Source organism: Solanum lycopersicum, chromosome 9, assembly GCF_036512215.1.
Source record: "Solanum lycopersicum chromosome 9, SLM_r2.1".
Taxonomy (NCBI): domain Eukaryota; kingdom Viridiplantae; phylum Streptophyta; class Magnoliopsida; order Solanales; family Solanaceae; genus Solanum; species Solanum lycopersicum.
In genome coordinates, this window is record NC_090808.1 from 51,179,953 (window position 1) to 51,204,573 (window position 24,621).

Sequence of the window (24,621 nt, forward strand, 5' to 3'; positions counted from 1 at the left end):
ACCTAGATCTTTATTTCTCTAGGTTTTTTTTCTCTCTTTAGGGCACCGATCGTTCCCTCTCTTCTCTTGGGCGGCGGCAGCCATGACAACCGAGGTGGATCCTCTCGATTCACTTCCTTCTGGCGTTAAACTCCTTCTCCGGCATCTTCATGCCCTAATTCTCGAAAATTATCAGACATAAATTACCCTACATGGAAAATCACCGTTCTTACAGCCCTTGAGGCCAATTACCTTCTCAAATACGTCGTGGAAGCACAGAACCGCCGCCGGCAGTCATCACCGCCACGGACAAATCAGAAAAAACCAATCCGGCCCATGCCGCCTGGAAAGCCGTGGATGGCCAGATCCGATCATGTTTGATTGCGGTCATCTCTCCAACGGTTCAGAAACGTGTCCGATCCTACACAACTGCTTCAGCTCTGTGGACGTCCCTCACAACACGCTATGCATCAATTTCCCACTCTCATATTTTTCAATTGCGTGATCGTCTCCACACAATTACCAAAGGCACGAAAACTATGGCAGAGTATTTAGACGAGGTCTCCACCATCATCACAGCCCTCGACACCGTGAATGAAATCATTCCCAAAAAAGATCTCGTCATGTGCGTCGTTTGGGGGCTCCCATCAGCTTACTCCTCCATTAAACAGCCGGTTCACATCAGTCCAACGCCCGTTGACCTGGCTACTCTCTCCTCGTGGCTAAAAAGTGAAGAAATCAACGTGGATCTGGAGAGCAAACTTCTTCTCCGAGAAGTCGCTGTTATGGAGCCAGCCACCGCCCTCACCGCAAGCCAGAACTATCACAGGGGGCGTGGTGGCGGCCGGCAGGGGAGCCGCGGCGGCTACGGCAGAAACAGCGGTCGGTCGGCAGGGCAGTCGTCTGTCGTACGATGGTAAGCAGCACGGCAGCAAAAACAGCCTGCACTCCTTTGGCAGCGGCGGGCAGGGCACTCACGAGCGGGATCGTCCAACTTTTCAAATCTGTCAGAAAACAGGACACACCGCTGTTCGTTGCTGGTTTCGGTATGAGGAGAGCCGAAATAGTGATAATCGTGCCAATTATGCATCTCAAACCGGCCCTTCCTCTGAATGGTTGTTGGATACTGGGGCCAACATGCACGTTACTTCTTATCTATCCAAGCTTAACGCTCCAAATTCATATCATTGCTCCAATGGTATTACTGTTGGCAACGGTGAGTCCCTTAATATTTCTCACACTGGCACGGGTACCATTAAAACCCCCACCGCTATCTTTCACCTAGGTAACCTTACCCACGTCCCTTTTATTAAAACCAATCTCCTTTCAGTTCACCAATTCACAAAAGACAATAATTGCTCCCTCTTGTTCACCTCTAATGATTTTCAGATCCTAGACAATACTACCAAGAGGGTGATTTTTCAGGGCTATGAGCATGGTCTGTACGTTCTTCCTGGCACAAATTCGTCTGCCCACCTAGTTTCAGAAAGCGTTCATGTGGCTCCGGTGGCTCTTTCGGCTGATGGCCACAGTCTGTTGTGGCACAATCGTCTGGGTCACCCGTCTACTCAAATAATAATTTCTTTAATGTCTCAATTAGGTTTTTCTTCCATTCATGTAAACAATTGTGACTCCTGTTCAATTGCTAAATCTCATAAATTACCTTTTACTTTATCTGAGAAGCGCACAACTGCACCTTTTCAACTTATTCATTCTGACCTATGGGGTCCTACTGCCGTTCCTTCATTTGCTGGTTTTCGCTATTATATTTGTTTTGTGGATGATTTTACAAAATACACTTGGTTGTACCCACTAAAACATAAATCACAGGCATACACCACCTTTGTCACTTTTGAAAAAATGGTCAAAAAACAATTCAATTCTCATGTTAAACTTTTTCGAAGTGACAATGGAAAGGAATATGTCAATAACATCTTTGGCCAGTTTCTGCAATCCCTGGGAATTATACATCAAACCTCCTGTCCATACACTCCCGAACAGAATGGGGTGGCTGAGCGTAAGCATCGCCATCTCATTGAAACGGTGGTTACTCTTCTACATCAATCTCATCTCCCTGTCTCCTTTTGGGTAGAAGCTCTAGCCACCGCAAACTACCTCATTAACAGAATGCCCAGTCACACTCTCTCCAACAAATCACCCTATCAACTCCTTTACCAAGAACTTCCCAATTATACCAACCTCCGCGTCTTTGGGTGTCTTGCCTACCCATGGCTACGCCCTCATATTACTCAAAAATTACAACCCCGATCCCGTCCTTGTATTTTTTTGGGCTATCATCCTACCTCCAAGGGTTATCGCTTTCTTGACCCACAAACTCATAAAGTCTACATATCTCGTCATGTCAAATTTATCGAAAATGAGTTTCCCTACGAGTCTATTTCCCCCTCCACAAATACATCATTCATTGGCGTCCTTCCCCTTTTTCCAACATACTCATAGGGTCCCTCGCCACCTTCCCCCACACCTCCACCCACTACCCAAACACCCCTCCACCCACTACCCAAACACCCCTCATCACCCCTTCGACCGTCACCCACAATACAACCGCAACCACCACCCACACTCACAACCAACCCAAACCACCCCATACCCACAACATCTCAAGCCCGATCCGTTTTGGGACCTTCCCGGCCACCCCCGAATCACCACCACCCGTACCACCCCCCAATACTCATCCCATGTTAGCCCGTGGCAAAGCCGGTATCTTTAAACCCAAAACCTTTCAAGCTACAATACTACCAAATACACCCCTTCCCGATAGTGAACCAACAACCTACTCTGTTGCCTCAAAAATGCTTATTGGCGTTATGCTATGGATGACGAGTTTAAGGCTTTGACTGATCAGAAAACTTCAGTTCTTGTACCTAAGCCCCATGGGCGGCACCCAGTGGGCTATAAATGGGTGTACAAAATTAAACACAATGCAGATGGCAGTATTTCCAGGTACAAGGCTCGTTTGGTTGCTAAAGGCTACAATCAGGAGTATGGGCTTGATTACTTCGAGACATTCAGTCCTGTTATTCGGCAGGAAACCATTCGCCTGGTACTATCACTCGCTGTGCGCAACAATTGGCTCATCAATCAGTTGGATGTTTCCAATGCTTTTCTTCATGGCATGCTTGATGAAACTATCTACATGACGCAACCACGGGGCTATGTTGATCCCCGCTTCCCTCAACATGTTTGCAAACTCCAGAAGTCTCTGTATGGGCTCAAGAAAGCCCCCCGTGCTAGGTACACACGTCTGAAAACGTTCCTCCAGGGACTCGGCTTCACGTGTTGCGTACACGACACGAGTCTGTTTGCTCAACATTCAGCACACGGTACAGTCATTCTTCTTGTCTATGTAGATGATATCATTATTACAGGCTCTACTGCAGCTCTCATTCAGGATGTCACTCGAGCTATGCATACTACCTTCAAAATGAAGGACCTTGGCCCGTTACATTATTTTCTGGGAATGGAGGTTTCTCGGACAGGCAGCAGCTTATTTCTTCATCAGTCAAAATATGCTCGAGATCTGTTGCAGAAAGCAAGACTGGAAAAATGCACTAGTCAACCAACACCGATGGCAATCTCTTCGTCTACGAATGGAGCCGACACCCCCTTTGCCGATATCACCCACTTCCGCAGCCTCATTGGGGCTCTACAGTATCTGGCCATTACCTGTCCTGACATCCAGTTTGCTGTCAACCGAGTTGCTCAGGGCATGCATCAACCAAGTGAACATGATTACCATTGCCTAAAACGCATTCTCAGGTACATTTTTGGCACTCTTGGTTTCTCAGATTCAGATTGGGCGAATGATAAAAATGACAGAAAATCTACATTGGGGTTTCTCATTTTTTGGGGCCGAACCTGATCTCCTGGTGTACAAAAAAACAACCCAAGGTCTCTTGGTCCTCGACTGAAGCTGAATACCGCGCCCTTGCTCTTCTTGCAGCTGAGACCATGTGGGTCACAAATATTCTTCGCGAACTCCGCGCCACTCACACTGTTCCTGCTCTCTATTGTGACAACAAATCAACCATCTGTGTGGCCAAGAATTCCGTCCTACACACCAGAATGAAGCATGTTGATACTGATTGTCTCTTTGTTCGCGATGAAGTTCAGGCCGGCACCATAACTGTGCAGTATGTACCCACTGAAGAACAAACGGCTGATATTCTCACCAAGCCTCTCCCGAGCCGACAGCACGATTACCTCAGTTCCAAGCTTCCGTTCGCTTCCGCTCAGCTCAGCTTGAGGGGGTATAATAACAGATAGTATTAAATAAATAGTATTAAATAATATTAGTATTTACTGTGTACTAATCCAAGTCCTATTAGGATTAGTACTCCTTAATCCTAGTCCTATTAGAATTAGTACTCCTTCCTATATCTCCTATATATATCTCTCATGTATTCCCTTAGTAGGTTAACACTTCAATACAATCAATATTCCTTCAGTTCAGAATCTGCTTCCACTGCAACTACTTCTGTTGTCAATAATAGTTCGGCACCTGCTTCTACTGCAACTACTTCTGCTGTCGATAATAGTTCAGCACCTCCTTTGACTGCAACTACTACTCCTGTCGATAAAAGGATGGAACTTCATTGTGATGATTCTTAGTGACTCTGATGGATCGATTCATTAATACTAGTCTGCCACTTACACAAGAATGAACTTGATCACTGTAATACATTCATCCATTGGGATTAGATATCAAACTAAGTAGCTTCATTTATTTTGTTTAGTGCCTTAAAAAGTTTCATACTCAAAACCCACAATTGTAATCTATAGATATTCATCTTCAGATCTTTACATGTTAGTATATTCAATAGCAATATGAATAATTTTTCCTGTCAACTACCTGGCCTCCTAATCTTTTCTGAGGATATTTGTAATATTCCTTCAATAGCTTAACAGTAATTAACTAGGGAGAAACTCCTCGGATCCTCTCTTAAAATGTTCATTGCTAATGTTTTCTTTGTTGTCATTTTAACTAGTCGCAGACATTAACGCAAAGGTTGGGGAATGTTTATATTTTTGTCCTTGCATGGAAATGCTTATAGATATATAGGGTTATTGGGTTGATTAGAGAGACATGTATTTCTTACTATTTTGATTCAAATCTAAGTGATCAAGCTAATGGATACAGAGTTGTACGAAACATTTGACCTACGTAAGCTAGTCTTGATGCTACTGTTGTCATATCTTATGTTTGGGTTTGTCTTACTAGTAGTATATTTATGACTTCTATTGTGTGTTATCCATTATACACGAGGAGAACAGGAAGAGCACACGAGTTAAATGATTCTTATTTACTGTAACAAACCCGAATTCCTCTCTATATTAATAAGAACTGGGACATGATTACAGCTTTATAATTTTATGCAATACTCAAACAACCAAATTTAGATATTGAAATTACAAGTAACTAAAGGATAGAGATAAGAATGGGGTGGCTGAGAATTTTGCCAAGGATACTGTTAGGATCAAAAGGAGGTTTAAAAGCACTTAAAAATAAGATAAAGAGAACACTTCATAACATGCTCAAACTCGTCAAAGCTAAAATTATTCACCTTGAAGTACAGAGCAATAGTTGTAAAAGCTCGTCTCCCACCAAATATCTCCTTAGAATTGATAACCACTAATTACAATCATGTAGTAAAACTCTTGCGCATTATCAATTTGAGTTCAGTTATAACTTATCCTGCAACCACACATTTGTTCAAGAGGATAACAAAAACTAATGCATTACCTAAGTCATAATGTAGTCTATGGTGTGCAGCCAATTCTACCATCTCTATGATCCTATAAAATATGTAACCAGCAGAGTGCACTACCTTCACCTTATATACACTCTTTCATACTTGTACCTCCCACTTCTATTCCACGCTAACAAACAGTGATATAGTAAAGTTGCAACACTGATGTCTTCTGGAAGTTGGCCACCAAAACTTTCATGTTAATATTCAACGAAGACTAGTGAATATGCAATTAGAGGAAATGTTTATACATTGCAGTTATCGACAACAGAGAGTACCTTGGACCAGTAGGAATTTACATCCCTCACTATACCTCATAGGATTTGAATACACAATTAAGAAAAACTTGTCAATACATCCCAACAATAGTAGTTCCTCCACGTTCTCTATATTACCTGTTAGAGCCATGAAATGAAGCCTATTCCTGGATCCCATACACAGTTTCAATTGCAGTTACGGGAACTATTACAATAAGCATAGGGAAATTAGCATCAGGAACAAATGGAAATTGACTCAAAGTATGTGACCATTGAATCTCCAATAGATTTTCCATTTTCAGCGGCAAGAAGCAATCCAACACAACACCTGACCTTCGGTAATGGAAGGTTCCTGTACCAAATTTTCGTATATTGATTTTGTGTTCTAAATTGGAGGAGTTCCCAGGCCTTCAAGAGCTGCAATATCAGCATTACTTCCAGTAAGCAATGCCACTTACAAAATCTCTCGAGCATATGGTCTACCTCGGTGTTTCCACTTGTGAGTGCATTTTCCAAGTCAGATGAATTTGTGATATGGCTTAGAGCTATAAGTCAGAATCCTCATCTTGAAATAACGATCCTGACAATGATTTTTCCCTCTAGCATAATTCATAACATTATTTTAGTGTAAAATAAGTGTTACATAGACCTAACTCATAACAATTTATTTAGCCAATTGACAAAAGGAGAAAAGTAAAATTCTAAAAATCGAATATTCAATTTTATAGTATTTCATTTGAGTGTTCTCATAATGCAACACTACTTAAACTAACATACTTGGTATTTTAAGGGTCTCTCTTGATTGTGATTTCATACATAACTACAACTACTTAAACTTTGTCAATATCTTTAATTTCAGTTTGCTCTTTGACGTCTTCTGGATTAATATTATTAACTTGTTCAATCTGTCATGTTGCTTCTCAATAACTATGGTATCTAAAACAGCTAAATTGTATTTATCCGCATAGTCATACCAATGTCCTTTAAGAAAGTAGAGATCTCATTTTGACGCACAAGTAACATGTTCCATTCTTGTCCTTGATGATCAACTAAAATTAGATCTTCTGCTTCAATAAGAGCAGTGGGTGCAGAAATATGAGGAAGGAGTTTCTCTCTGACTTCTTTCCCTAGGAGCTGTAATCCATTGGCACTTCTGTTAAGGTTAGATTTTGTTTATTTCTTGTATATTAATGCTTCTCTAGTTGTCAACGTACTAAAATGACCAACTTTGCCACTGCATGAATAGCAGAATAACAAATCATTGCCAAGAATGAAAAGGGAAGTAAGTTTTTTTAAGTAGCATAACATATATACCCATAATTGGTGAGTTGATCACTCTTTCCATTGCCGATGATTATATTTTCCTGAATCTTCACTTCATTCAGTACTACACCATTGCTTTCTGTTGGTTTTTGGGCTTTTTTCTCTACCTATGTAGATAAATAAAAGTTTAAGGTTTTGAATCTTCCCTCTTTTCCTTTGTGGATAAATTCAGCCCAAACTTGCTAGCCCACTTTTCCCTAATGTGTATTTTGATGAACACCATTTGAAAGCTTGGAAAAAGAAGTGAAAAATAATTTTTGAGATCATATTTAAAATGTGGGGTTTTTTGCTTGTAATAAAGAAAAAATTATACTTAGTGGCTAATTTAAATTTAAAAGTACAAGATATCGATTTCAATGACATATTTGTATTATGTCAAACCCACAACATTTTTGAAATATTTTTGATATTATGGTCGTTGAATTTCTTTTTTACTAGTATGATATTATTAATATTAAACCATCAAATTAAATAGGTCAAATACATGTACAACCCCTTAAACTTGTCCTTAAATTTCATTTTGATACGCCAACTCAACTTTGTTTCATTTTAATCCTTCAACTCCAATTTTTATTTTCCAGTTTAATGCTTTTTTTAACCTCACATAATTGTTATGCGCGTGTTAGACAAGTAAAAGATATCCAATTACATATTGCTATGTGTTTCATTTTCTCCATATCATCCGATTAGCTCAACTCTATTACGAATTCTTGAAATTATTTCCCTCCAAAAGTGAAAAGACTTGTAATTATTTCTCCAAAATAAAGAAGTCTCTTAACCTACTATTTGGAGAAACCTTTCAAAACAATAATCCTTCCCCATTTATAGGAAAAAAATCACATTTGCAGACTAATGTCTTCTAAAAGTTAAAATTGCTTTGGTTATTGTTGGTAAGCAAATCTTTGTAAACATGCTTTGTAGTTTGTTATATGATGTGTAATTTTTCAAGTGCTTCTTATCAAACATTTTTTATACAAAATTTAGATTTTTAGTTTTCAAACTCACCGTAAAAATCAATTTCGTGTGTTTAATAATTGGTACACAAAATTCTACATAATCTTACAATTGAACCTAACTTATTTCACATATGAAATGTCACTAACATTCAAGTTCGACCCATTTAAAGTATTTGCATCCATAAGTAATAAGTAAGAAAATAAAATAGATAGAAAATGGGAAAGAAGAATAGATAGAGGAAATAAATAGGTAAAGTGTCAAATATTAAAGTTGATGGGATCCATCAAGCGAATGTTAAAGGTGAGATGACAACAATATGTCAAATCAGCATTTTGTGTTAAAATAGAACATAAAAGTTAGAGTTAAAAGGGTTGAAACGAAATAATATTGAGTTGTAGAGTCAAAATGAAATTTAAGGACAAGTTTAAGGGGTTGTACATGTATTTGGCCAATTAAATATATACTTCTTTCAAAATATTAACGTTCTTTTATGAACAAAGTGTCACTTAAAATGTGATTTTTGTTATGAAAAAAAAGTGTCTACTAAAATACAACTATTTGTATAGACATGAATATTTGTCTCGTTTGTGTTGTAAAAGAACCATTTGGTTCATATGCTCTTGTTGGACTTGGAGCCGATGAGACTATATATGCTCATGCTAATTCCACAACAACTAGCATTGAAGGTTATGAAAATGACCTTTTGAAAATGACATATGACGTGGTTCTGACACTTAAACAATGTTTGTATGTGACAAAGGTATAGTATATAAGAATAAAATATTTGTAAGAAAAAATTATCGCACTCAAACTTAATATTTTTGTTTCTTCTTACTTGCTTGAGTCAGATTGTATATGAAATGAACGTTTGAGTAGAATAAACTCAATAACAACCAACTAATCCTTATATTAATTACTGAAAAACATACAACGATTAAGATTACCGAGAACTGCAAGGAAATAAGAAGAAACAGAGAAGAGATGAAGAGACGAGAAATAAGGATACGATGCAACAACCATAGTCTAACCTAACTACGCTTAGAGATAATAGATTTATATCAAATACTTGCTATTCCACTTACCGTATATTTAGCCCCCACTTTACCCCCATGTTTTGTTAGACAAAGTCAACAAATCTTTTAGATGGTATATTCACACAATTACTCCTACTAGGCTGAATAAAATTATCTTCTGATTTAGCTTTGCTGTCCTCCACGTCATCACTCTGGCTGTCCTCCACGTCATTACTCTGTTTCATAACAATACTTCCTTCCTGCAAAAAAACCTTGTCCTCATGGTTCTGGGAAGACTCAACCCCATGCTCAGCAAAATCAGTTAAACTTAAAGGAGTAATTGTTGTGCAGGCTCTCCAATGCATCGCTTTAATATTGAAACATGAAAAACAGGGTGAATGCGGGCCATGGCTGGCAAATCTAGCTTGTATGCCACTTGACCAACGTGCTTAAGGACTTGAAATGGTCTAAAATAACGCCTGCCCAGCTTAGGATGTTGTTGTAAGCGCACAGTGTTTTGACGGTATGGCTTAATCTTGACAAACTCCTAGTCACGTACATCAAACTCAAGCTCAGAACGATGTTTGTCGACCAACCTCTTCATGTGATCCTGTGTCTTAATCAAATTGAGCTTTAAAAGAACCAAAATTTCATTCCTATCCAAAAAAAAAAATTGTCCACCAGATCACTAGGACTACTACCCTTTACGTAGCAAGTTATAGTAGCAGGAAGGGAGTCATACCTGCCGAAGTTTGGAGCGATGTATTGTACCAATACTCGACCCATGGCAACATAGAAACCCAATGGTGTGGCGAATAAACAACATAACAACAAAGATATTGTTCCACACATTTATTAAGGGCCTCAGACTGTCCATGAGATTATGGATGGTAGGCAGTACTCATTGTCAAAAAAGTGCCCTGCAAACGATTGATTTCTTGCCAGAAGGTGTGCGAGAACCGAGGATCACGATCAGTGACTATGGTTCTTAAGGGTCCATAGACGAACAACTCCCAGCACAAAGCTTTTGGCAATAATTTTTGTGGAAAAAATGGATGGTTAGGGAATGAAGTGACCATACTTTGTCAAATGATCAACCACCTTCATGATAGTCGATTTTCCCTTTGAGCTAGGTAAGCAAGTGAAAAATCCCTTCCTATGTATTCAAATACCAAATCAGAGATTGTCAAGGATTGCAACAATCCAGCCGGGTGATGATGAACATCTTTCATTTGTTGACGAGTATAACAGGATACAACAAAATTATAAATATCACGCAGCATTTGCTTTCAGTAAAAATTTGAAGTTATTCTATGATATGTAAGAGCCACCCCTACATGCCTACCAATAGTAGTGTCATAAAACTCATGTAACAAGTGATTACACAGTGAGGAATCAGAGAGAATGACTAATCGTCCCCTAAAAAATAGGAGCCCATCACGAAATACATAGCTTTAACAGGTGGCAGACTCACCTTCTAATTACTTCTAGATATCAAGCAGTTTGGTGTGTGATTGATTGAGAGATTTCAGTTCATTCTCAAGCTAATAACGGGGGGATAAATAGCCAGTAAGACAACGTCAGAGGGACGAGAAAGGGCATCAGCAACTTAATTTGATTTCCCTGGGCAGTAGATAATTTGAAAGTCGTACCCTACCAAATTTCTAAGCCATTTTTGTTGTTCTGGCATTTGTATAGCCTGGTTGGTCCGATTTCTTAGTGATTTCTAGTTAGTGAGTATTGTGAACTTGCATCCCAATAAGTATTGACGCCATTTACTCACAGCTTGAGTAATGGAAAATATCTCCCTGAGATTAGTGGATGCTCTTTGCATGTGTGTGCTCAACTTCTGGATAAAGTAAGCTATTGGGTACCCTTTTTGATACAAGACAACCCCTATACCTCGCCCAGACGCATCAGTTTCCAGTTGAAACTCTTGGGGAAAATCCGGCAGTGCTAATACAAGAGTTGTGCTAAGTTTAGCTTTTAAAGTCTCAAAGGAAGCCTGTGTAGAAGTATTCCACCTAAACGGTTCCTTACGCAACAAATCAGTGAAGGGTCGCGCTATAGATGCATAATGATGAATGAAGCGCCAGCAATAGCCCGCAAGACCTAGGAAACTACAAAATTCCTTAACATTCTTGGGTTGGGGCCACTGTTGGATAGTTGCAATTTTGGTAGAATCCATACTTAAGCCCTGCTTAGATATCATATGTCCTAGATACTTTATTGAATGTTGACCAAATAAACATTTGGTCCTCTTGGCCACCAACTGATGTTGTCGAAGTAATTTGAGAACTGAGCGTAAGTGGATCAGGTGGTCCTTCTAATTGGGGTTATAGATCAAGATATCATGGAAAAAAAACACCAGCACAAACCTTCAAAGATAAGGCCTAATTATCTCATCCATGGTGGCGTGGAATGTGGACGGAGCATTGGACAACCCAAATGGCATCACCAAGATTTCGCAATGACCATCATGTGTTCAAAATGATGGTTCGGCAACATCTTCTGTTCTGACCATAATCAGATGGTATCCAGATAGTAAGTCGAGCTTCAAAAAATAAATTGCACCATTTAACTCGTCGAATAGCTCATCAATAGTGGGAATAGGAAACATATCCCTCACAGTAATGGCATAGAGAGCCCTATAATCCACACAGAATATCCAGTTACATCTTTTTTTTGAACTAACAACACTAGAGAAGAGAATGGGCTCCTGCTAGGCCTGATAAACCCGTCTTTAAGCATGTCAGCAACCAACTGTTCCATAACTTGTTTTCAAAGTAAGGATAGTGATACAGCTTAACATTAATTGTCCCATGATTTAAGTGAATCACATGATCTTGTGATCTTGATAGTGGCAATCCTTTTGGTTTAAGGAAAACATCAGAAAACACAATCGGGACCAAGTCTGGATTAGTGAGTTCCTCAGTTGTGACTTCATTTTGCACTACTTGTAGGAAGTAATATGAAGAGATTGTGTCAGTAACGACGTACCCTCAAAGGCTATGCAATTGAACTGGCATTCCCCTGTTTGGAATATCCCCTTTCCAACATATAGTTTTACCTTCCGAAGTGAATTCAAACAAATGCTCGGCATAATCTTGCATAACCATTCCAAGTGTAGAAAGCTACGCAGCCCCAAGAACAATGTCCACATCATGCATAGGAAGCACATATAAATCAAGTGATAGATCATATCCCTGAACCGTTAGACTAACCTGCCGTACAACACTTTCACAATGGAGTCGTTGACCGCTACTAACCATTACAGAGGAATTGAGAGTGGATTCCACTTGGAGCTTCAAAAAATTGGCTACTTGCGTCTGAACAAAATTAGGTCACTTCCTCCATCCAACAATACTTGGATCGGAGATCCATTTATGTGCTCGAGAAATCGTAATGTGGATGACGAATCTCCACCTTCCAAAGCATGATATGAAATAGAAGACTGCTCTTGGACCTCTAAAACTTGTAGCTCTTCAGCTAATATGTCATCAGAGATAAATGGTTCTGGTAAGTCGGGTTGAACCTCTAAGCCCTCCGTTAGAAGCAGTAACTGAGGCGGAGTCTTACACTTATGGCCTGCAATGTATTTTTCATCACAATAGTAGCATAATCCACGCTCACACCGACTCTGAATCTCAGAATAGGTAAGGCGTTTGAGTGGTGGCGGTTCACAGTAGAAGTCATCATCCTTGTTGGAGATGGAACGAACCAGGTTGAGGAATGTTGATTAGAGTTAGGCAAAAGTGGTGTCGCTCTGTTAGCAAAAGCTGGTTGATTCGTGCCTTTTTTTGCCTGAATGTGACGCTCATGTATATGTGCACATTTAAGTGTGTCATCATACGTTTTAGGCTCGTGACATAGAACTGAGTTTTTGATGTCCTCTCTAAGCCCAGAGACAAAAAGTCTTACCATCAACCCATCGGAAATATCATCAGTCTCATTATCTATGGCTTCAAAATGACCCTGTAACTCCGATATTGTGGTTACTTGCCTAAGTTTTGCTACACGGCCTTTAGCAGATTCAAGACCTTTTGGTTTGAAATGAACTTTTGCTTTCTCTGCAAAATTCTTCCATCTGATCAATTGTTTATTCTGAAGTAACAATCGACACCACTCAAGTGCGTCTCCATCAAGATAGAATGACGCCATCGTGAATTGCTATGAATCTTCAATCCAGTAAAAATCAAAGTAGCGCTCTGCTTGAAAAATCCAAGCATCTGGATACTCTCCGCGAAATCATCTAAATTCCACCGTCGTTGGCCTGTGCCGTAGAGTTGGTGCCGGTGGAGGGTTATCCTTTCATGGTATTGCCATTGGTAGGTCATGATTTTTCTTACTCACGGCCTCATACAACATTGCACGAATTTTCGCTAATTCCTTCTCGAGGGAATTGGTTGCTTCCTTAACAGATCCATCAACAAGAGTCTTGAGTCGTTAAAGGTCCTCCATTAAAAGACCTCTGGATGAAAGCACCAATAGAACAAACTCAATAACAACCAACTGATCCTTATATTAATTACTGAAGAAATTACAATGATTAAGATTACAACTGCAAGGAAATAAGAAGAAACAGAGAAGAGATGAGAAGAGAATTACAGAAGAAAATAGAGACGAGAAACAAAAATACAATACAACAACTATAGTCTAACCTAACTACGCCTAGAGATAGTAGATTTATATCAAATACTTGTTATTCCACTTGTGGCATATTTAGCACATTTTAACCCCACGTTCTGTTAGACAAAGTCAGCAAATCTTTTAGATGGTATTGTCACACGATTACTCCTTCTAGGCTGAGTAAAATTATCTTCCGATTTAGCTCTGGCTGTCTTTCACGTCATCACTCTGGCTGTCCTCCACGTCATTACTCTGTTTCATAACATTGATACATGTCAATTATAAAATCTTGCGAAAACTTAGCAACTTGGAAGTTCTTCCTAACTTTGAGTACAATAAATAAAAATGTCAAGTTTGTATTGAATGTGAGTATGCTAAGTGGTGTTGGTGGAAGCTTCATTGTCAAGCTTGTCGTCCTAGTTAGTGGCTCCAACAAAGGTATACCTCCGTGTTTCGTTCTTAAATCGTGTTATGTGCTTTAGTTTTAGTCCATTATCTAGCGGCTGATTTGGCTCAATGCCTTATTGCTGGTCTTAGTGTGGTTGTATTAGCAACTACATAAGATTTTAGTCCTTGTTTAGTGTTTTCCTTTAGGTTACTGCTTACTTTCCTTTGTTTTTTTTTTTCCTTAATTTCTCCAAGTTAAGTGTGTGATTTTAATATTAGTAAAATATGAGGCAGATATGTTCTAAGTGTATCGAGTGTTGTTTATTCCCTTTTTCCAGATCTAGTGTTGTCTTAGGTAGCATTTGTTCTTCATTTAAAATTTGTTGGATTTGTCATGGATTGTTTCACTATTTGTTGCTCGATTTTGTAAATATAAATTTGATCTGGTTAGCTTTAATACTAAACTTTTTCTTCTTTTTCTTTTACTAAGCATGAACTTGGCCCGAGTCCTCATGGACTACCTCACCCCTCGTTGCGTCGTTGAGTTTTTGAGTCTGCCCTACTGGTTGCAAGTTTATGCGCACAAAAAAAAAAAACAAATACAGGTATCAGAAGCGAAAACAGGCTGATATGCAGTCTGTATACCCTTGTTATACGTCAATATACAGGGAGAATGCAGAAATACTAGGCCCAAAATTGAATTACAGGTTTCAAAGGCTAAAAGGTGATCATATAAACTAATATACACGTGGTATACACCTTATATATAAGGAAAACAATCGATATACAGAAATGTTATGTGTGATACAAGGATGGAAATGGGCCCAAAACAGAGTGCTGCAGCAGCAGATGTTCAATAGAACAAGTTTATGGGCTCAATTTGTTTGGGCAGAAACTGAGCCACTAGCCCAAATTATTCTTAATTTATTGGAAAAATTACATACCTATACATCATTCATTATCATATTTTCTTATTTTCCCTATCATTTCTAAAAATATCAAAAATCTCCTTTTTTGCTCTCGTCATTCCTTTTTTCAGATACATTAATTTGAGATATCCTAACTATGATTTTTCTTTCTTTTTTCACTCCACAAATCTCTCTACAGTTATATTTATTAATCTATTTTTTAATTTCAAATCTTTTCTCTTTGCGATAAAAGATTTCAAGTTATTCAAGAGGTAGATTTCTTTCATCTACTCCAATTTTTATTTTATTTTTTTATCTTAAAAAATTACCAAATCTTTTACTTCTGGTCTCTTTATGGAAGAGAGGTGGGAAAACCTTGTTAATGCACATAGTTTATCTTGGAATGCTTTTGAAATGGTTTCAGAAGTTTCTAATGATGGTCTTGATATACTTCATTCCGTTTGTTCAATCTTTTAGTTTTTTGAGTTTACTTTCAATGTATCTCGCTTATTTTGATTCTTAAATTAGTCTTTTTTTAGTGTTATCACTTATTTGATACATCCTGCTACAATAACTTTTGTTTTATACAATATATCATGTTCATATTTAAGGTATTGATACATAGCTCTAATGTTGTTGAATCTTTGATGAGTGTTACACTGTTTATCATGTTCAATATAAAGGTAGTTGATACACAAACTTTGTTGTATGTATCATATACAAAAAAAATGTTAATTGGAACAATTACATGTATCTAAACTAATTGTTTAGATATGATGTGCCAATTTGAATTTATATTAAGGACATGTAAGGTCATATATTTCTCAAATAATATTTATAAAAAAATTAGCAAATAATATTTGTCCATACAATTTGTCAGGGAAGCGGGAAGAGCAGACACACAACAATGATAAACATAAAGCAAGTCTCATATTACACAAGCTCAAAATTAATAGCACAAGCATCATTTGCCAAAGAGAGGACAAAGGAAATAGGTAACTAATCTAGTGGTCTTAGCTACTAGTGGCGGAAAATAACGTTGTGTAGCTAGAATAAAAATATTTTATATATATATATATCTATATTACATACTGATACTCCTTGATTTCTACACAATTTTATTTCTTTATATTTTGACACCCCTTAAACCAAATTATAGCTCCACCACTAGCTACGAGCAAGTTACACCAAAAAGACCCAACACAACAGCTTGAACCAAACGTCAACATTGAAGAACACGGAGATCTACATCGGTACGGTAGACCGTTAGTTACAGTGATAAATAGAAGAGAAGGGAAGGAAAATAGAGGGAGTGTGAACTTACAAAGATGGATCTTAAACTCACCAAAGATGAACTCAGCCCACCTGAGATAAAGGACGAAGGAAAGAATGAGTAGAAACTTACGCACCCTCAACCATAAATGGAGCTGGAAATTCCAAGAGCTTCTCGTAGCTTAAGAAGATGGAAAACTTTTTTGAACAATGCCTAGATTAGGAATGACCATTTTTTTGTTTTTGGGAAGGACCATTTTGGGCCTAAACTGTAAGGAACTAGTTTCCTGTGTATTCGATACATAACAATTATCAAATAATACTGTATCAATCTCAATAAATACAGTTGATACATAAATCTTAATGTTCTGTATCTAAAGCATCGTGTATCAAATTAATTGATAGATGCATGGTACATTATATATACGAAATTCAGCAGCTTTACAATTTTATTACATATATCATTATGTGTATCAACTCATCACTACTGTTTTGTATCCCACAAAAAAATGTTATCTACTTATATGTATCGTGTTTCTTTTTATAAATACAATAATTCTCAAATAAAATAAGATACATAAATAGCACTATATTATGCACTAATTGTTTAGATATGATATACCAATTTGAATTTATACTAAGGACTCGTTTGGCCATAGATTTTCGAAATAATATTTGAGAAAACAAATGACAAATAGTGTTTGTCCATACAATTTGTCATTATTTGACAAATATTTTTGGCAAATGTCCCAAAAGCACCATCTATAGCAGTGTTTGCGTTGTATTACATATTTTTTTACATGAACACCAACTAGTAATGAAATATTCAGTGAATATGAAAGTGATGATATTGTTGTTGATGAAAATGATGAACAATCGTCTCATGGTAACAAAGTCATGTGATTTGTCTACTTCACGATGTATGAAATGATGTTTGTTGCACTCATTCCAAACTTTCATATTGCTCTAGTATTATGGACACTCCTTGTAATTTGTTGCAACAAAGATCCAATTGACTTGTAATAAAAACTTATCGTTAGTTTTGATAGGTTTTAAAATTATGGGTATAAATCATATTTTTCTAAAAAAATAAAATATATTTCCCAAATACTATGGCAAAACACATGATGAAATTTCATCCAAATTTTCACTCAAATAACATTTATCAAAAATTTAAAAATCTATGGTCAAATGCTAACTAAATGTATCTGATACATATCAATAACCACACAGACATGTATCCATCAAAGTTATGTATCTCTTCAACCTTTTTATACATTGTTTCAATGCGTAACAGATACACATGAATAATTTCATAGTATCAACATGAACTGCTCAAGGCCATTACCTAAAGGAAATTTGCAAAAGAATATATCTTTTTAACCAACGTAGTTGTCCAACAAGTAGGCAAAATTAAGTGATGTTGCCCCCTCCCACTGCAAAATTCACACCTTGCCTAATTTTAAATATTTCTTTCATTTTCATTTTCAAAATATGCTGCCACTAATACATGAGAAATTTAATATATTTGCATAAGCATTCAAGAGGAGCCCGAATACTATAACATGAGAGCACAATTAACAATGGACAAAATCAACTATTGTGTTTTACTTTTTTCAATTTATTACGATTTGGGTGAGAATTGAAAGAATAAAATTTTGAATTGTTTGAAGACAGGTTTAGAATTGCGAGAAGTAAATTTAAATTTTGAATAGAATCTGGGCGGATTAGGAAGAGAATTGAGAAAAGAAAATGTGAATTTTGATTTGGTAGAATCTTTTAAGATTTGGGAGAGATTGAAATTAACTAAATTAGCGTGATTTGTGGAACTCACATCAATTTTATATTCTCTTTCCTTTAAAAGTATAATTGATTTTGTTTTAATGTATCAGATTTAATGTATCCGGCTTCTTTGCTATGTATCTGAATAGCAATAATTTTGAGAAATTTTTATAAATTAAAAAAATTAGAGTTAAAACATAATTTAGGTTCTTACACTGTGGAATTTATGTACATTATACTAATTTATTTGATTGTGATTACTCTTTGTTTATTTTGTATTAACTCTAGCTTTGTGTGGTTTAAATTTAATTAAATCTCCTAAAAGGTGAACCACTTTTGATTACGAGAATTTATTCCGTTTTATTTAATTAGTTTTCTTTGATTGGTCATTTTTGAAAAAGTCTACTTTTCTTTCTAAATTATTTCAAAATGTTTAAGTTAAACTAAATTATATCCTTTTTCTTTAAATAATTTTCAAAATTAGTCAAATATTTATTCAAATTATTGGTCAACCGTACGATAGTGGGTACTCCAAATGCCTAAAATCTCCTCGAAGTGTAAATTGAACCTCGAACCTCTTTTTGGATTTCAAATGATTTTAAGTCCGTTTAAATCAAATGATTTTAAGTCCGTTTAAATCAAATGATTTTAAGTCCGTTTAAATCTTTTGAAAATCTTAACTTTTCTTAATTTCTTTGAAACATTAAGTGGTGAGTCTCTTTGAAAATCGATTTTTTTTAAAACATAAGTAATTTTCGAAAATAAAGTATTTTTATTTTGTGAAAACAGTAGGAAGACAAATGAGTAATATATTAAAAGAGACAAACATTTAATGTGGTTCAGGTCAATTGCGCGACTTATATCCACAAAAAAAATATCAATTCATTGTATAAATATGAGATTACAAATATTGAGAAAAATTATCTCACACAATTCACTCGTAATAAAAAAAATATCACCCAAGTGATAGTATATCATTTGTGTCACAATAATTTTTCAGATAAACAAAACTCTTAAAACCAGTAAGACTTCATTATGAATATTATCAAATTAAAATGAATGAACCTCTATTTATATATTAATAAACATTTTTCGTAATAAAAAAAATAACTAGCAAAATATGAAGACCTCAGTATTTTAATTTTCTTTTACGAAAACAAAGTATATAGTGCTTGAGAATTAGGGTAAATACCCAACAACGAATGAGGTGAATGAGTCATTTCTAATAGCTGATGAAATATTTGAGTTTTCTTTTAAAAAAAATTAAAAAAAATATAAGAGGCACTATTATAATTTGTGAATATGCAAATATATTACTAGTCAAGGTGTGTTAGAAAGTGATAGGGTCATGTAATTGAACGACGAAGTCAATGGAGCGGACGCGGTACTCAAGACCGAGCCTTAGCCCTTAGTGATTCCGTACTTCTTTAGTCTTCCTCTATTTTTTTTTAGACTTTTTATAAAATATTAAAAAACTTTTTTTATTTATTTTTAGTTATTTTAATTTTATTTTTAAAAGTCAAATTATATAAATTTTAATAAATATTTTGAGATAATATTAATATATTTAAAAATTAATCAATTAATTCTTGAAAAAAATAATATAACAACTAAAAAGGAAATAATATATCGAGCGAGGGTATATAATTGGGAAAGACTAATCAGCTTAGCTTGATAACCTACCAAATGCCATTTCCTGTCTTGGAAAACGTGTTATGACTTTGCTTGACCTAATCTCCTCTTTTCGTTTTCTTTTTCTTCTTCTTTTAATCCTAAATTTAATAGATTATATTATTTTTATTAGTTACTACTTTTTTATTATTCTCTCCATTTCATATTAATTTATTTTAAATATTTTAATTAGTTACTAATTAGTATTTAGTAATTTTAAATCATAAATTTTATAGTAATTAATAAGGATAAAATAAAAAATTATGTTCAATTTATGTCTTAATCTACTTTTTTTTAAAAGGTGTGAAACACCTCAAAAATTAAATTAATATGAAATGAATGGAGTACTAAACTTTTATTAACTAAATATGTCTTCTCACATAGTTTAATTATTTAATTTAGTTATATATCCTGAAATATGTTACTTGTATTAAAGTATGTTTACTGGACAATATTGATATCGATACCTTGTTGAAGTCTTTCTTCCTCAATTTCAGTTTTTAGAACAATTATTAAGCCATCATTTGGACATTTTAGATTGTGTGGAATAACATATTATGACCCTAAATTAGTCACACCCCCTTTTTCGTAATATATATATATATATATATAGGAATAAAATGGTGAGACAAAGCATATAATTAAAGGGTAGGATTTTTGTATGGACAGGAAAGCCAAATATGTGGAATGAGTTGGTCAATACGTTTTCTTATTGGATGGAAAATAGAAGTAGGACAACAATGAAAAATAGAGGCCAAAATATAGCTAGGAGTCTGGACTAGCTCGATATTCTATATATACATTATTATTAATTACAAAAATTTCATGTTTGGTTAAATTTGAAATGAGAAATGAAATAGTTTTTAGATAATGACTATCTATTTTGTTTTTTATTTTATTTATATCGATCTCACATTATTATTATTATTTATTCTCGTTTCATTCTTTATATTCTCTTATTATAATTGAGTTTTGAAGTCTTTCAACGATCAAACGTTGTGAACTATGTAAAAATCTACAGTTATATCTATAAAAGGATCAAACTTGACTTTTTATGTCTTCTTCAAGCATCGCAAGTCACAATAAGTCAATACTATTTTCATATCATTATATCAACTTATCAGATTCAATGCAACACTTTTTTGACATGATCATTAGATCTACTCTTCAAATGTTTGAGCAAATCTTGTTCATCCGCAATAAAATATTTTCTTTGTGCGTCGATAAAAAGATCACGATCCCCAAATCAAAATGTTAAATTAACTTTTATTAAGCTAACCTTTTGACTTTATTACATTCGACTCTCTTTAGACTTCACTCATAAAATTACCGTTAATATATTATTTACATTCTATTTTTATATAAAAAAGCAAGAAAGGTGCGGTAAGTGCATGAGGTAGAAGAGTACGTAAGAGGGGAAGAATAGTCAAAAGATTACCGGTGGCGCCGGTCAATGGTTGATGAACCTCTATTTCATTATAATAATTATTGGTACTACCTAACTATTTCTTCTTTAATTCTCATCTTCGCCTTCTCTTTTTCTCTCCGCAGCTTTGATCATTCATTTGGTGAACCACAATGGCTGTACGTTTTTTTATTTCTTCTTGTTCATCAACAAATTCATTATCTACTTTTCTTCTTCTATTTTATTACTACATCATCATGATTTTATATTTAATTTTTTGTAGTATATTGAATCTATTTCAAAACTAATTTATCATTTACTTTTCTCTAAATTAAGTGAGACATATTATATATGATGATTAAGTCTATTCGGAATAAAATTTGAGGTTTGAAGCTATAAAAATCTATCATGTATTTAATGTGGAGTTATGTTAATTGTTTTGGTAGGTAATATCATACTAGGGAGTTGCTCTTTTTATTTACTTTCTTAGGGTCTGGCCATCTTCTCTCATATTCAATCACTATTAAATAGAGAGCCTCCAAAAACACATTTGTATTCATTATATATGTGTGTTAGTTTTCTGCTTTTGCTTCAATTTTATTTTATGATTTTGATAGTCGATATTTGATTGTAACGGTGGATTCAAGATTTTTAGTAAGAGTTTGAAAAATAATAATGTATTGCTTGAGACTTGGAACCTCAAGTTGAATTTTGAACACGTCAATCATTAAGCTAAGTCAACATTAGACGATTCAAAATCAACCAACCCTGTAATTTTTTAGTATTTAGAAAGTTCAGATGACCCCCTCGCTATCCGTCTGGATCCGTCCTTGCTTGATAAGTGTGTAGTGAATTAAGAAAAGAAATGCTAAATACACTAAGGTGGGGGAGTTGATGCTAAATATAGTTGGGGGAAGGAGGAAAAGATTAGACAAAACTTGTATTGATCAGTTAAAATTAATTATCAAAATAATTCTTCAATTAAGTTTCCATTTCATCAATTGAATCAACAATTTTACCATCAAATAGTGAGATTTTTCTTTTAATATTTTTCTTTATACCAAACACACCCTCGTATGTTTTTCTTTCTTAGTTTTAAGTCCTCAAATCTAATTAATTTCACCGATGAGTTAATAGTAATTTGCATACTCATATCAATTATTCTATGGACATCGAACAGAAAAACAAACATATAGAAAGAACGGCTATTAATAGTTTATGCAATGTAAAAAATGTGTTTATAAACAACAAATATGAGTGTAATATATTTTTAATGTACATAGTTATACAGCATATATACATGATTATATATTATTTATTCAATATTGATACATTGTAGCTATGAGTTTCACCTGATTGAAACTGGTGGCAATAAAGAGCGATAATTCCGGTGTTTGAATACTTATAGACGGTAGTAAATTTACATACAATTTTTGTTAGGATCGAATCCACGCACACACAATTGATGAATGAAGAACACAAGAACTTTCAAGAGAAAGAGATGAGAGATCTAGAGAGAGAAACCAATATTTCGTGATAATATCCCGTGAGTAAGCTTTCACAGCGGTGGGATATATATGTATTAATCGGGCTCCACAATCTAACAATTTATGAGTTTTATATATAGCAGGAGAGGTTATCTGATGTGACTGTCTAGCAAGTTCCCAAATAAATCAAGAGTTAGATTCAAAATAACAAAAACAGAGTTTTTAGTGATAATAAATGAAAAGTGCTTGTGTTAATGATGCATAGCAGAAATCTGCAATCAAAAGCTATGTTGAAATTTCCTCCAACTGTTTCTGCAGCGTCCAAATGTGCCAAAGTTTGGGAATTGGGAAAATGACGATAATACGCCCTATACTGTATATTTTGAAAAAGCCAGGCAAACTCGTGGTACTGGAAAGATGATGAACCCCAATGATCCCGAAGAGAATCCAGATATGTTTCGTAATCTTGCTCCACCACCTGAAGTTGCTCCTCAATCCAAGCCTAAAAGACAAACAGAGGAACCACCAATTGGGCGTGGTGGACCAGCTAGGCAAACACGGGACCATAGACTAAGTAAAGAAGATGGTGAATTCCGCCAGTATGCTAATTCTCCAGCTCGTAAAGAGAGTGTGGGAAGGAAAGGTGCCAATGAGCCATCTCATCAACGTGGTCGTGGATCAAATTCTGGTAGAACTGGCAGACAAAGTATAGGATCTGAACATAGCTTTGATAAATCACCGCTGCATCCACATTACCAGGCAAAGGTTAGTAATGCTGGAAGAGGTGTTGCATCTCCTGCTTGGGAAGGAAAGAACAATTCTTATGATAGCAGTCACGGTACTCCTGGAAGGTCCAAAGTTAAGCAAGACAAAGTATGTTTTCACCCTATATATTCTGTTTCGTATTATAGTTGGTTTGTTGATTCCATTAATTTTCGATCCGTCTTCCAGCAGTCTGATAGAGGGGCTGCAGTTCCAAGATTCGGAGAGTGGGACGAGAATGATCCTCAATCTGCTGACAACTACACACACATTTTCAACAAATTCCGAGAGGAAAAGCAAGGAAATCCATCAGGGACACCTAGTAGAACATCGAACAATACACAAAAGCATAACTCAGAGGAAAAGCAAAGGGTACAGTAAATCACTTCCCCTGCATTATATTTGATTTATAGCAGGATCTAAGACAACTTCTATAGGCTAGCTATAGGTTCAAACATATCTTTTTTGACCTACAATTGTGTATGTATGTATATGGAAAAGAATATATTGAATTGTACTCAATCTAGTGACGCTAAATCCTGAATTTGCCTCTTATTTGTTTAGCTAATGGTTCGTGTCCTTGTTCTGCAGAAGTGGTGTTGTTGTCCCTGGTAATTATGCAAGGGAGGATCTTGATTTTATTCCAAAACAGCCAAGGGATGTGTAAATAGTTCAACAAATTACTTGTGCAATATATTAGAGTAATTCATTTATACTTTGTTCCCACAGTATTCTGCAATTGTATTGTCAACTTGTAGTCTTTAATATTGTACTTGTGTTTGTATGTTACAAACAGTGCTTGCAGATTTTTTATGCTTTCGCAATGTTGTATGTGTGAAGTCTAGTATTGTTGCTTGGTCTTTTCTGGCAATGCAAATGCTTATAATATTTGATTACTGCTCAAACTTTCTTCTTCTAAAACAGAATTTTGCATTTTTAATAATGAGATTTGAAGTATCGAATTATCCATAAATTTGAAGTTGATTCCTTTGCTTGTTAGTAAAATTCAAATACTAAA

At 35.5% G+C, this 24,621-nt stretch overlaps 1 protein-coding gene across 2 annotated transcripts; it reads left to right on the plus strand.

The window, feature by feature from the left end:
• Nucleotides 1–21,338: 21,338 nt before the first annotated feature.
• On the plus strand, nt 21,339–24,508 carry LOC101248708 (RPM1-interacting protein 4). Of its 2 annotated transcripts, none has more exons than XM_010327982.4 (4): nt 21,339–21,533; nt 23,160–23,714; nt 23,793–23,975; nt 24,195–24,508. In XM_010327982.4, exons 1-4 carry the CDS (start codon nt 21,528–21,530, stop codon nt 24,216–24,218), a joined length of 768 nt encoding a protein of 255 aa, XP_010326284.1. In that variant the 5' UTR covers nt 21,339–21,527; the 3' UTR covers nt 24,219–24,508. The 2 variants fall into 2 exon arrangements, with proteins under 2 accessions (XP_010326284.1, XP_010326285.1); XM_010327983.4 differs by having other exon boundaries at nt 21,409–21,533; nt 23,796–23,975.
• Nucleotides 24,509–24,621: the final 113 nt, after the last annotated feature.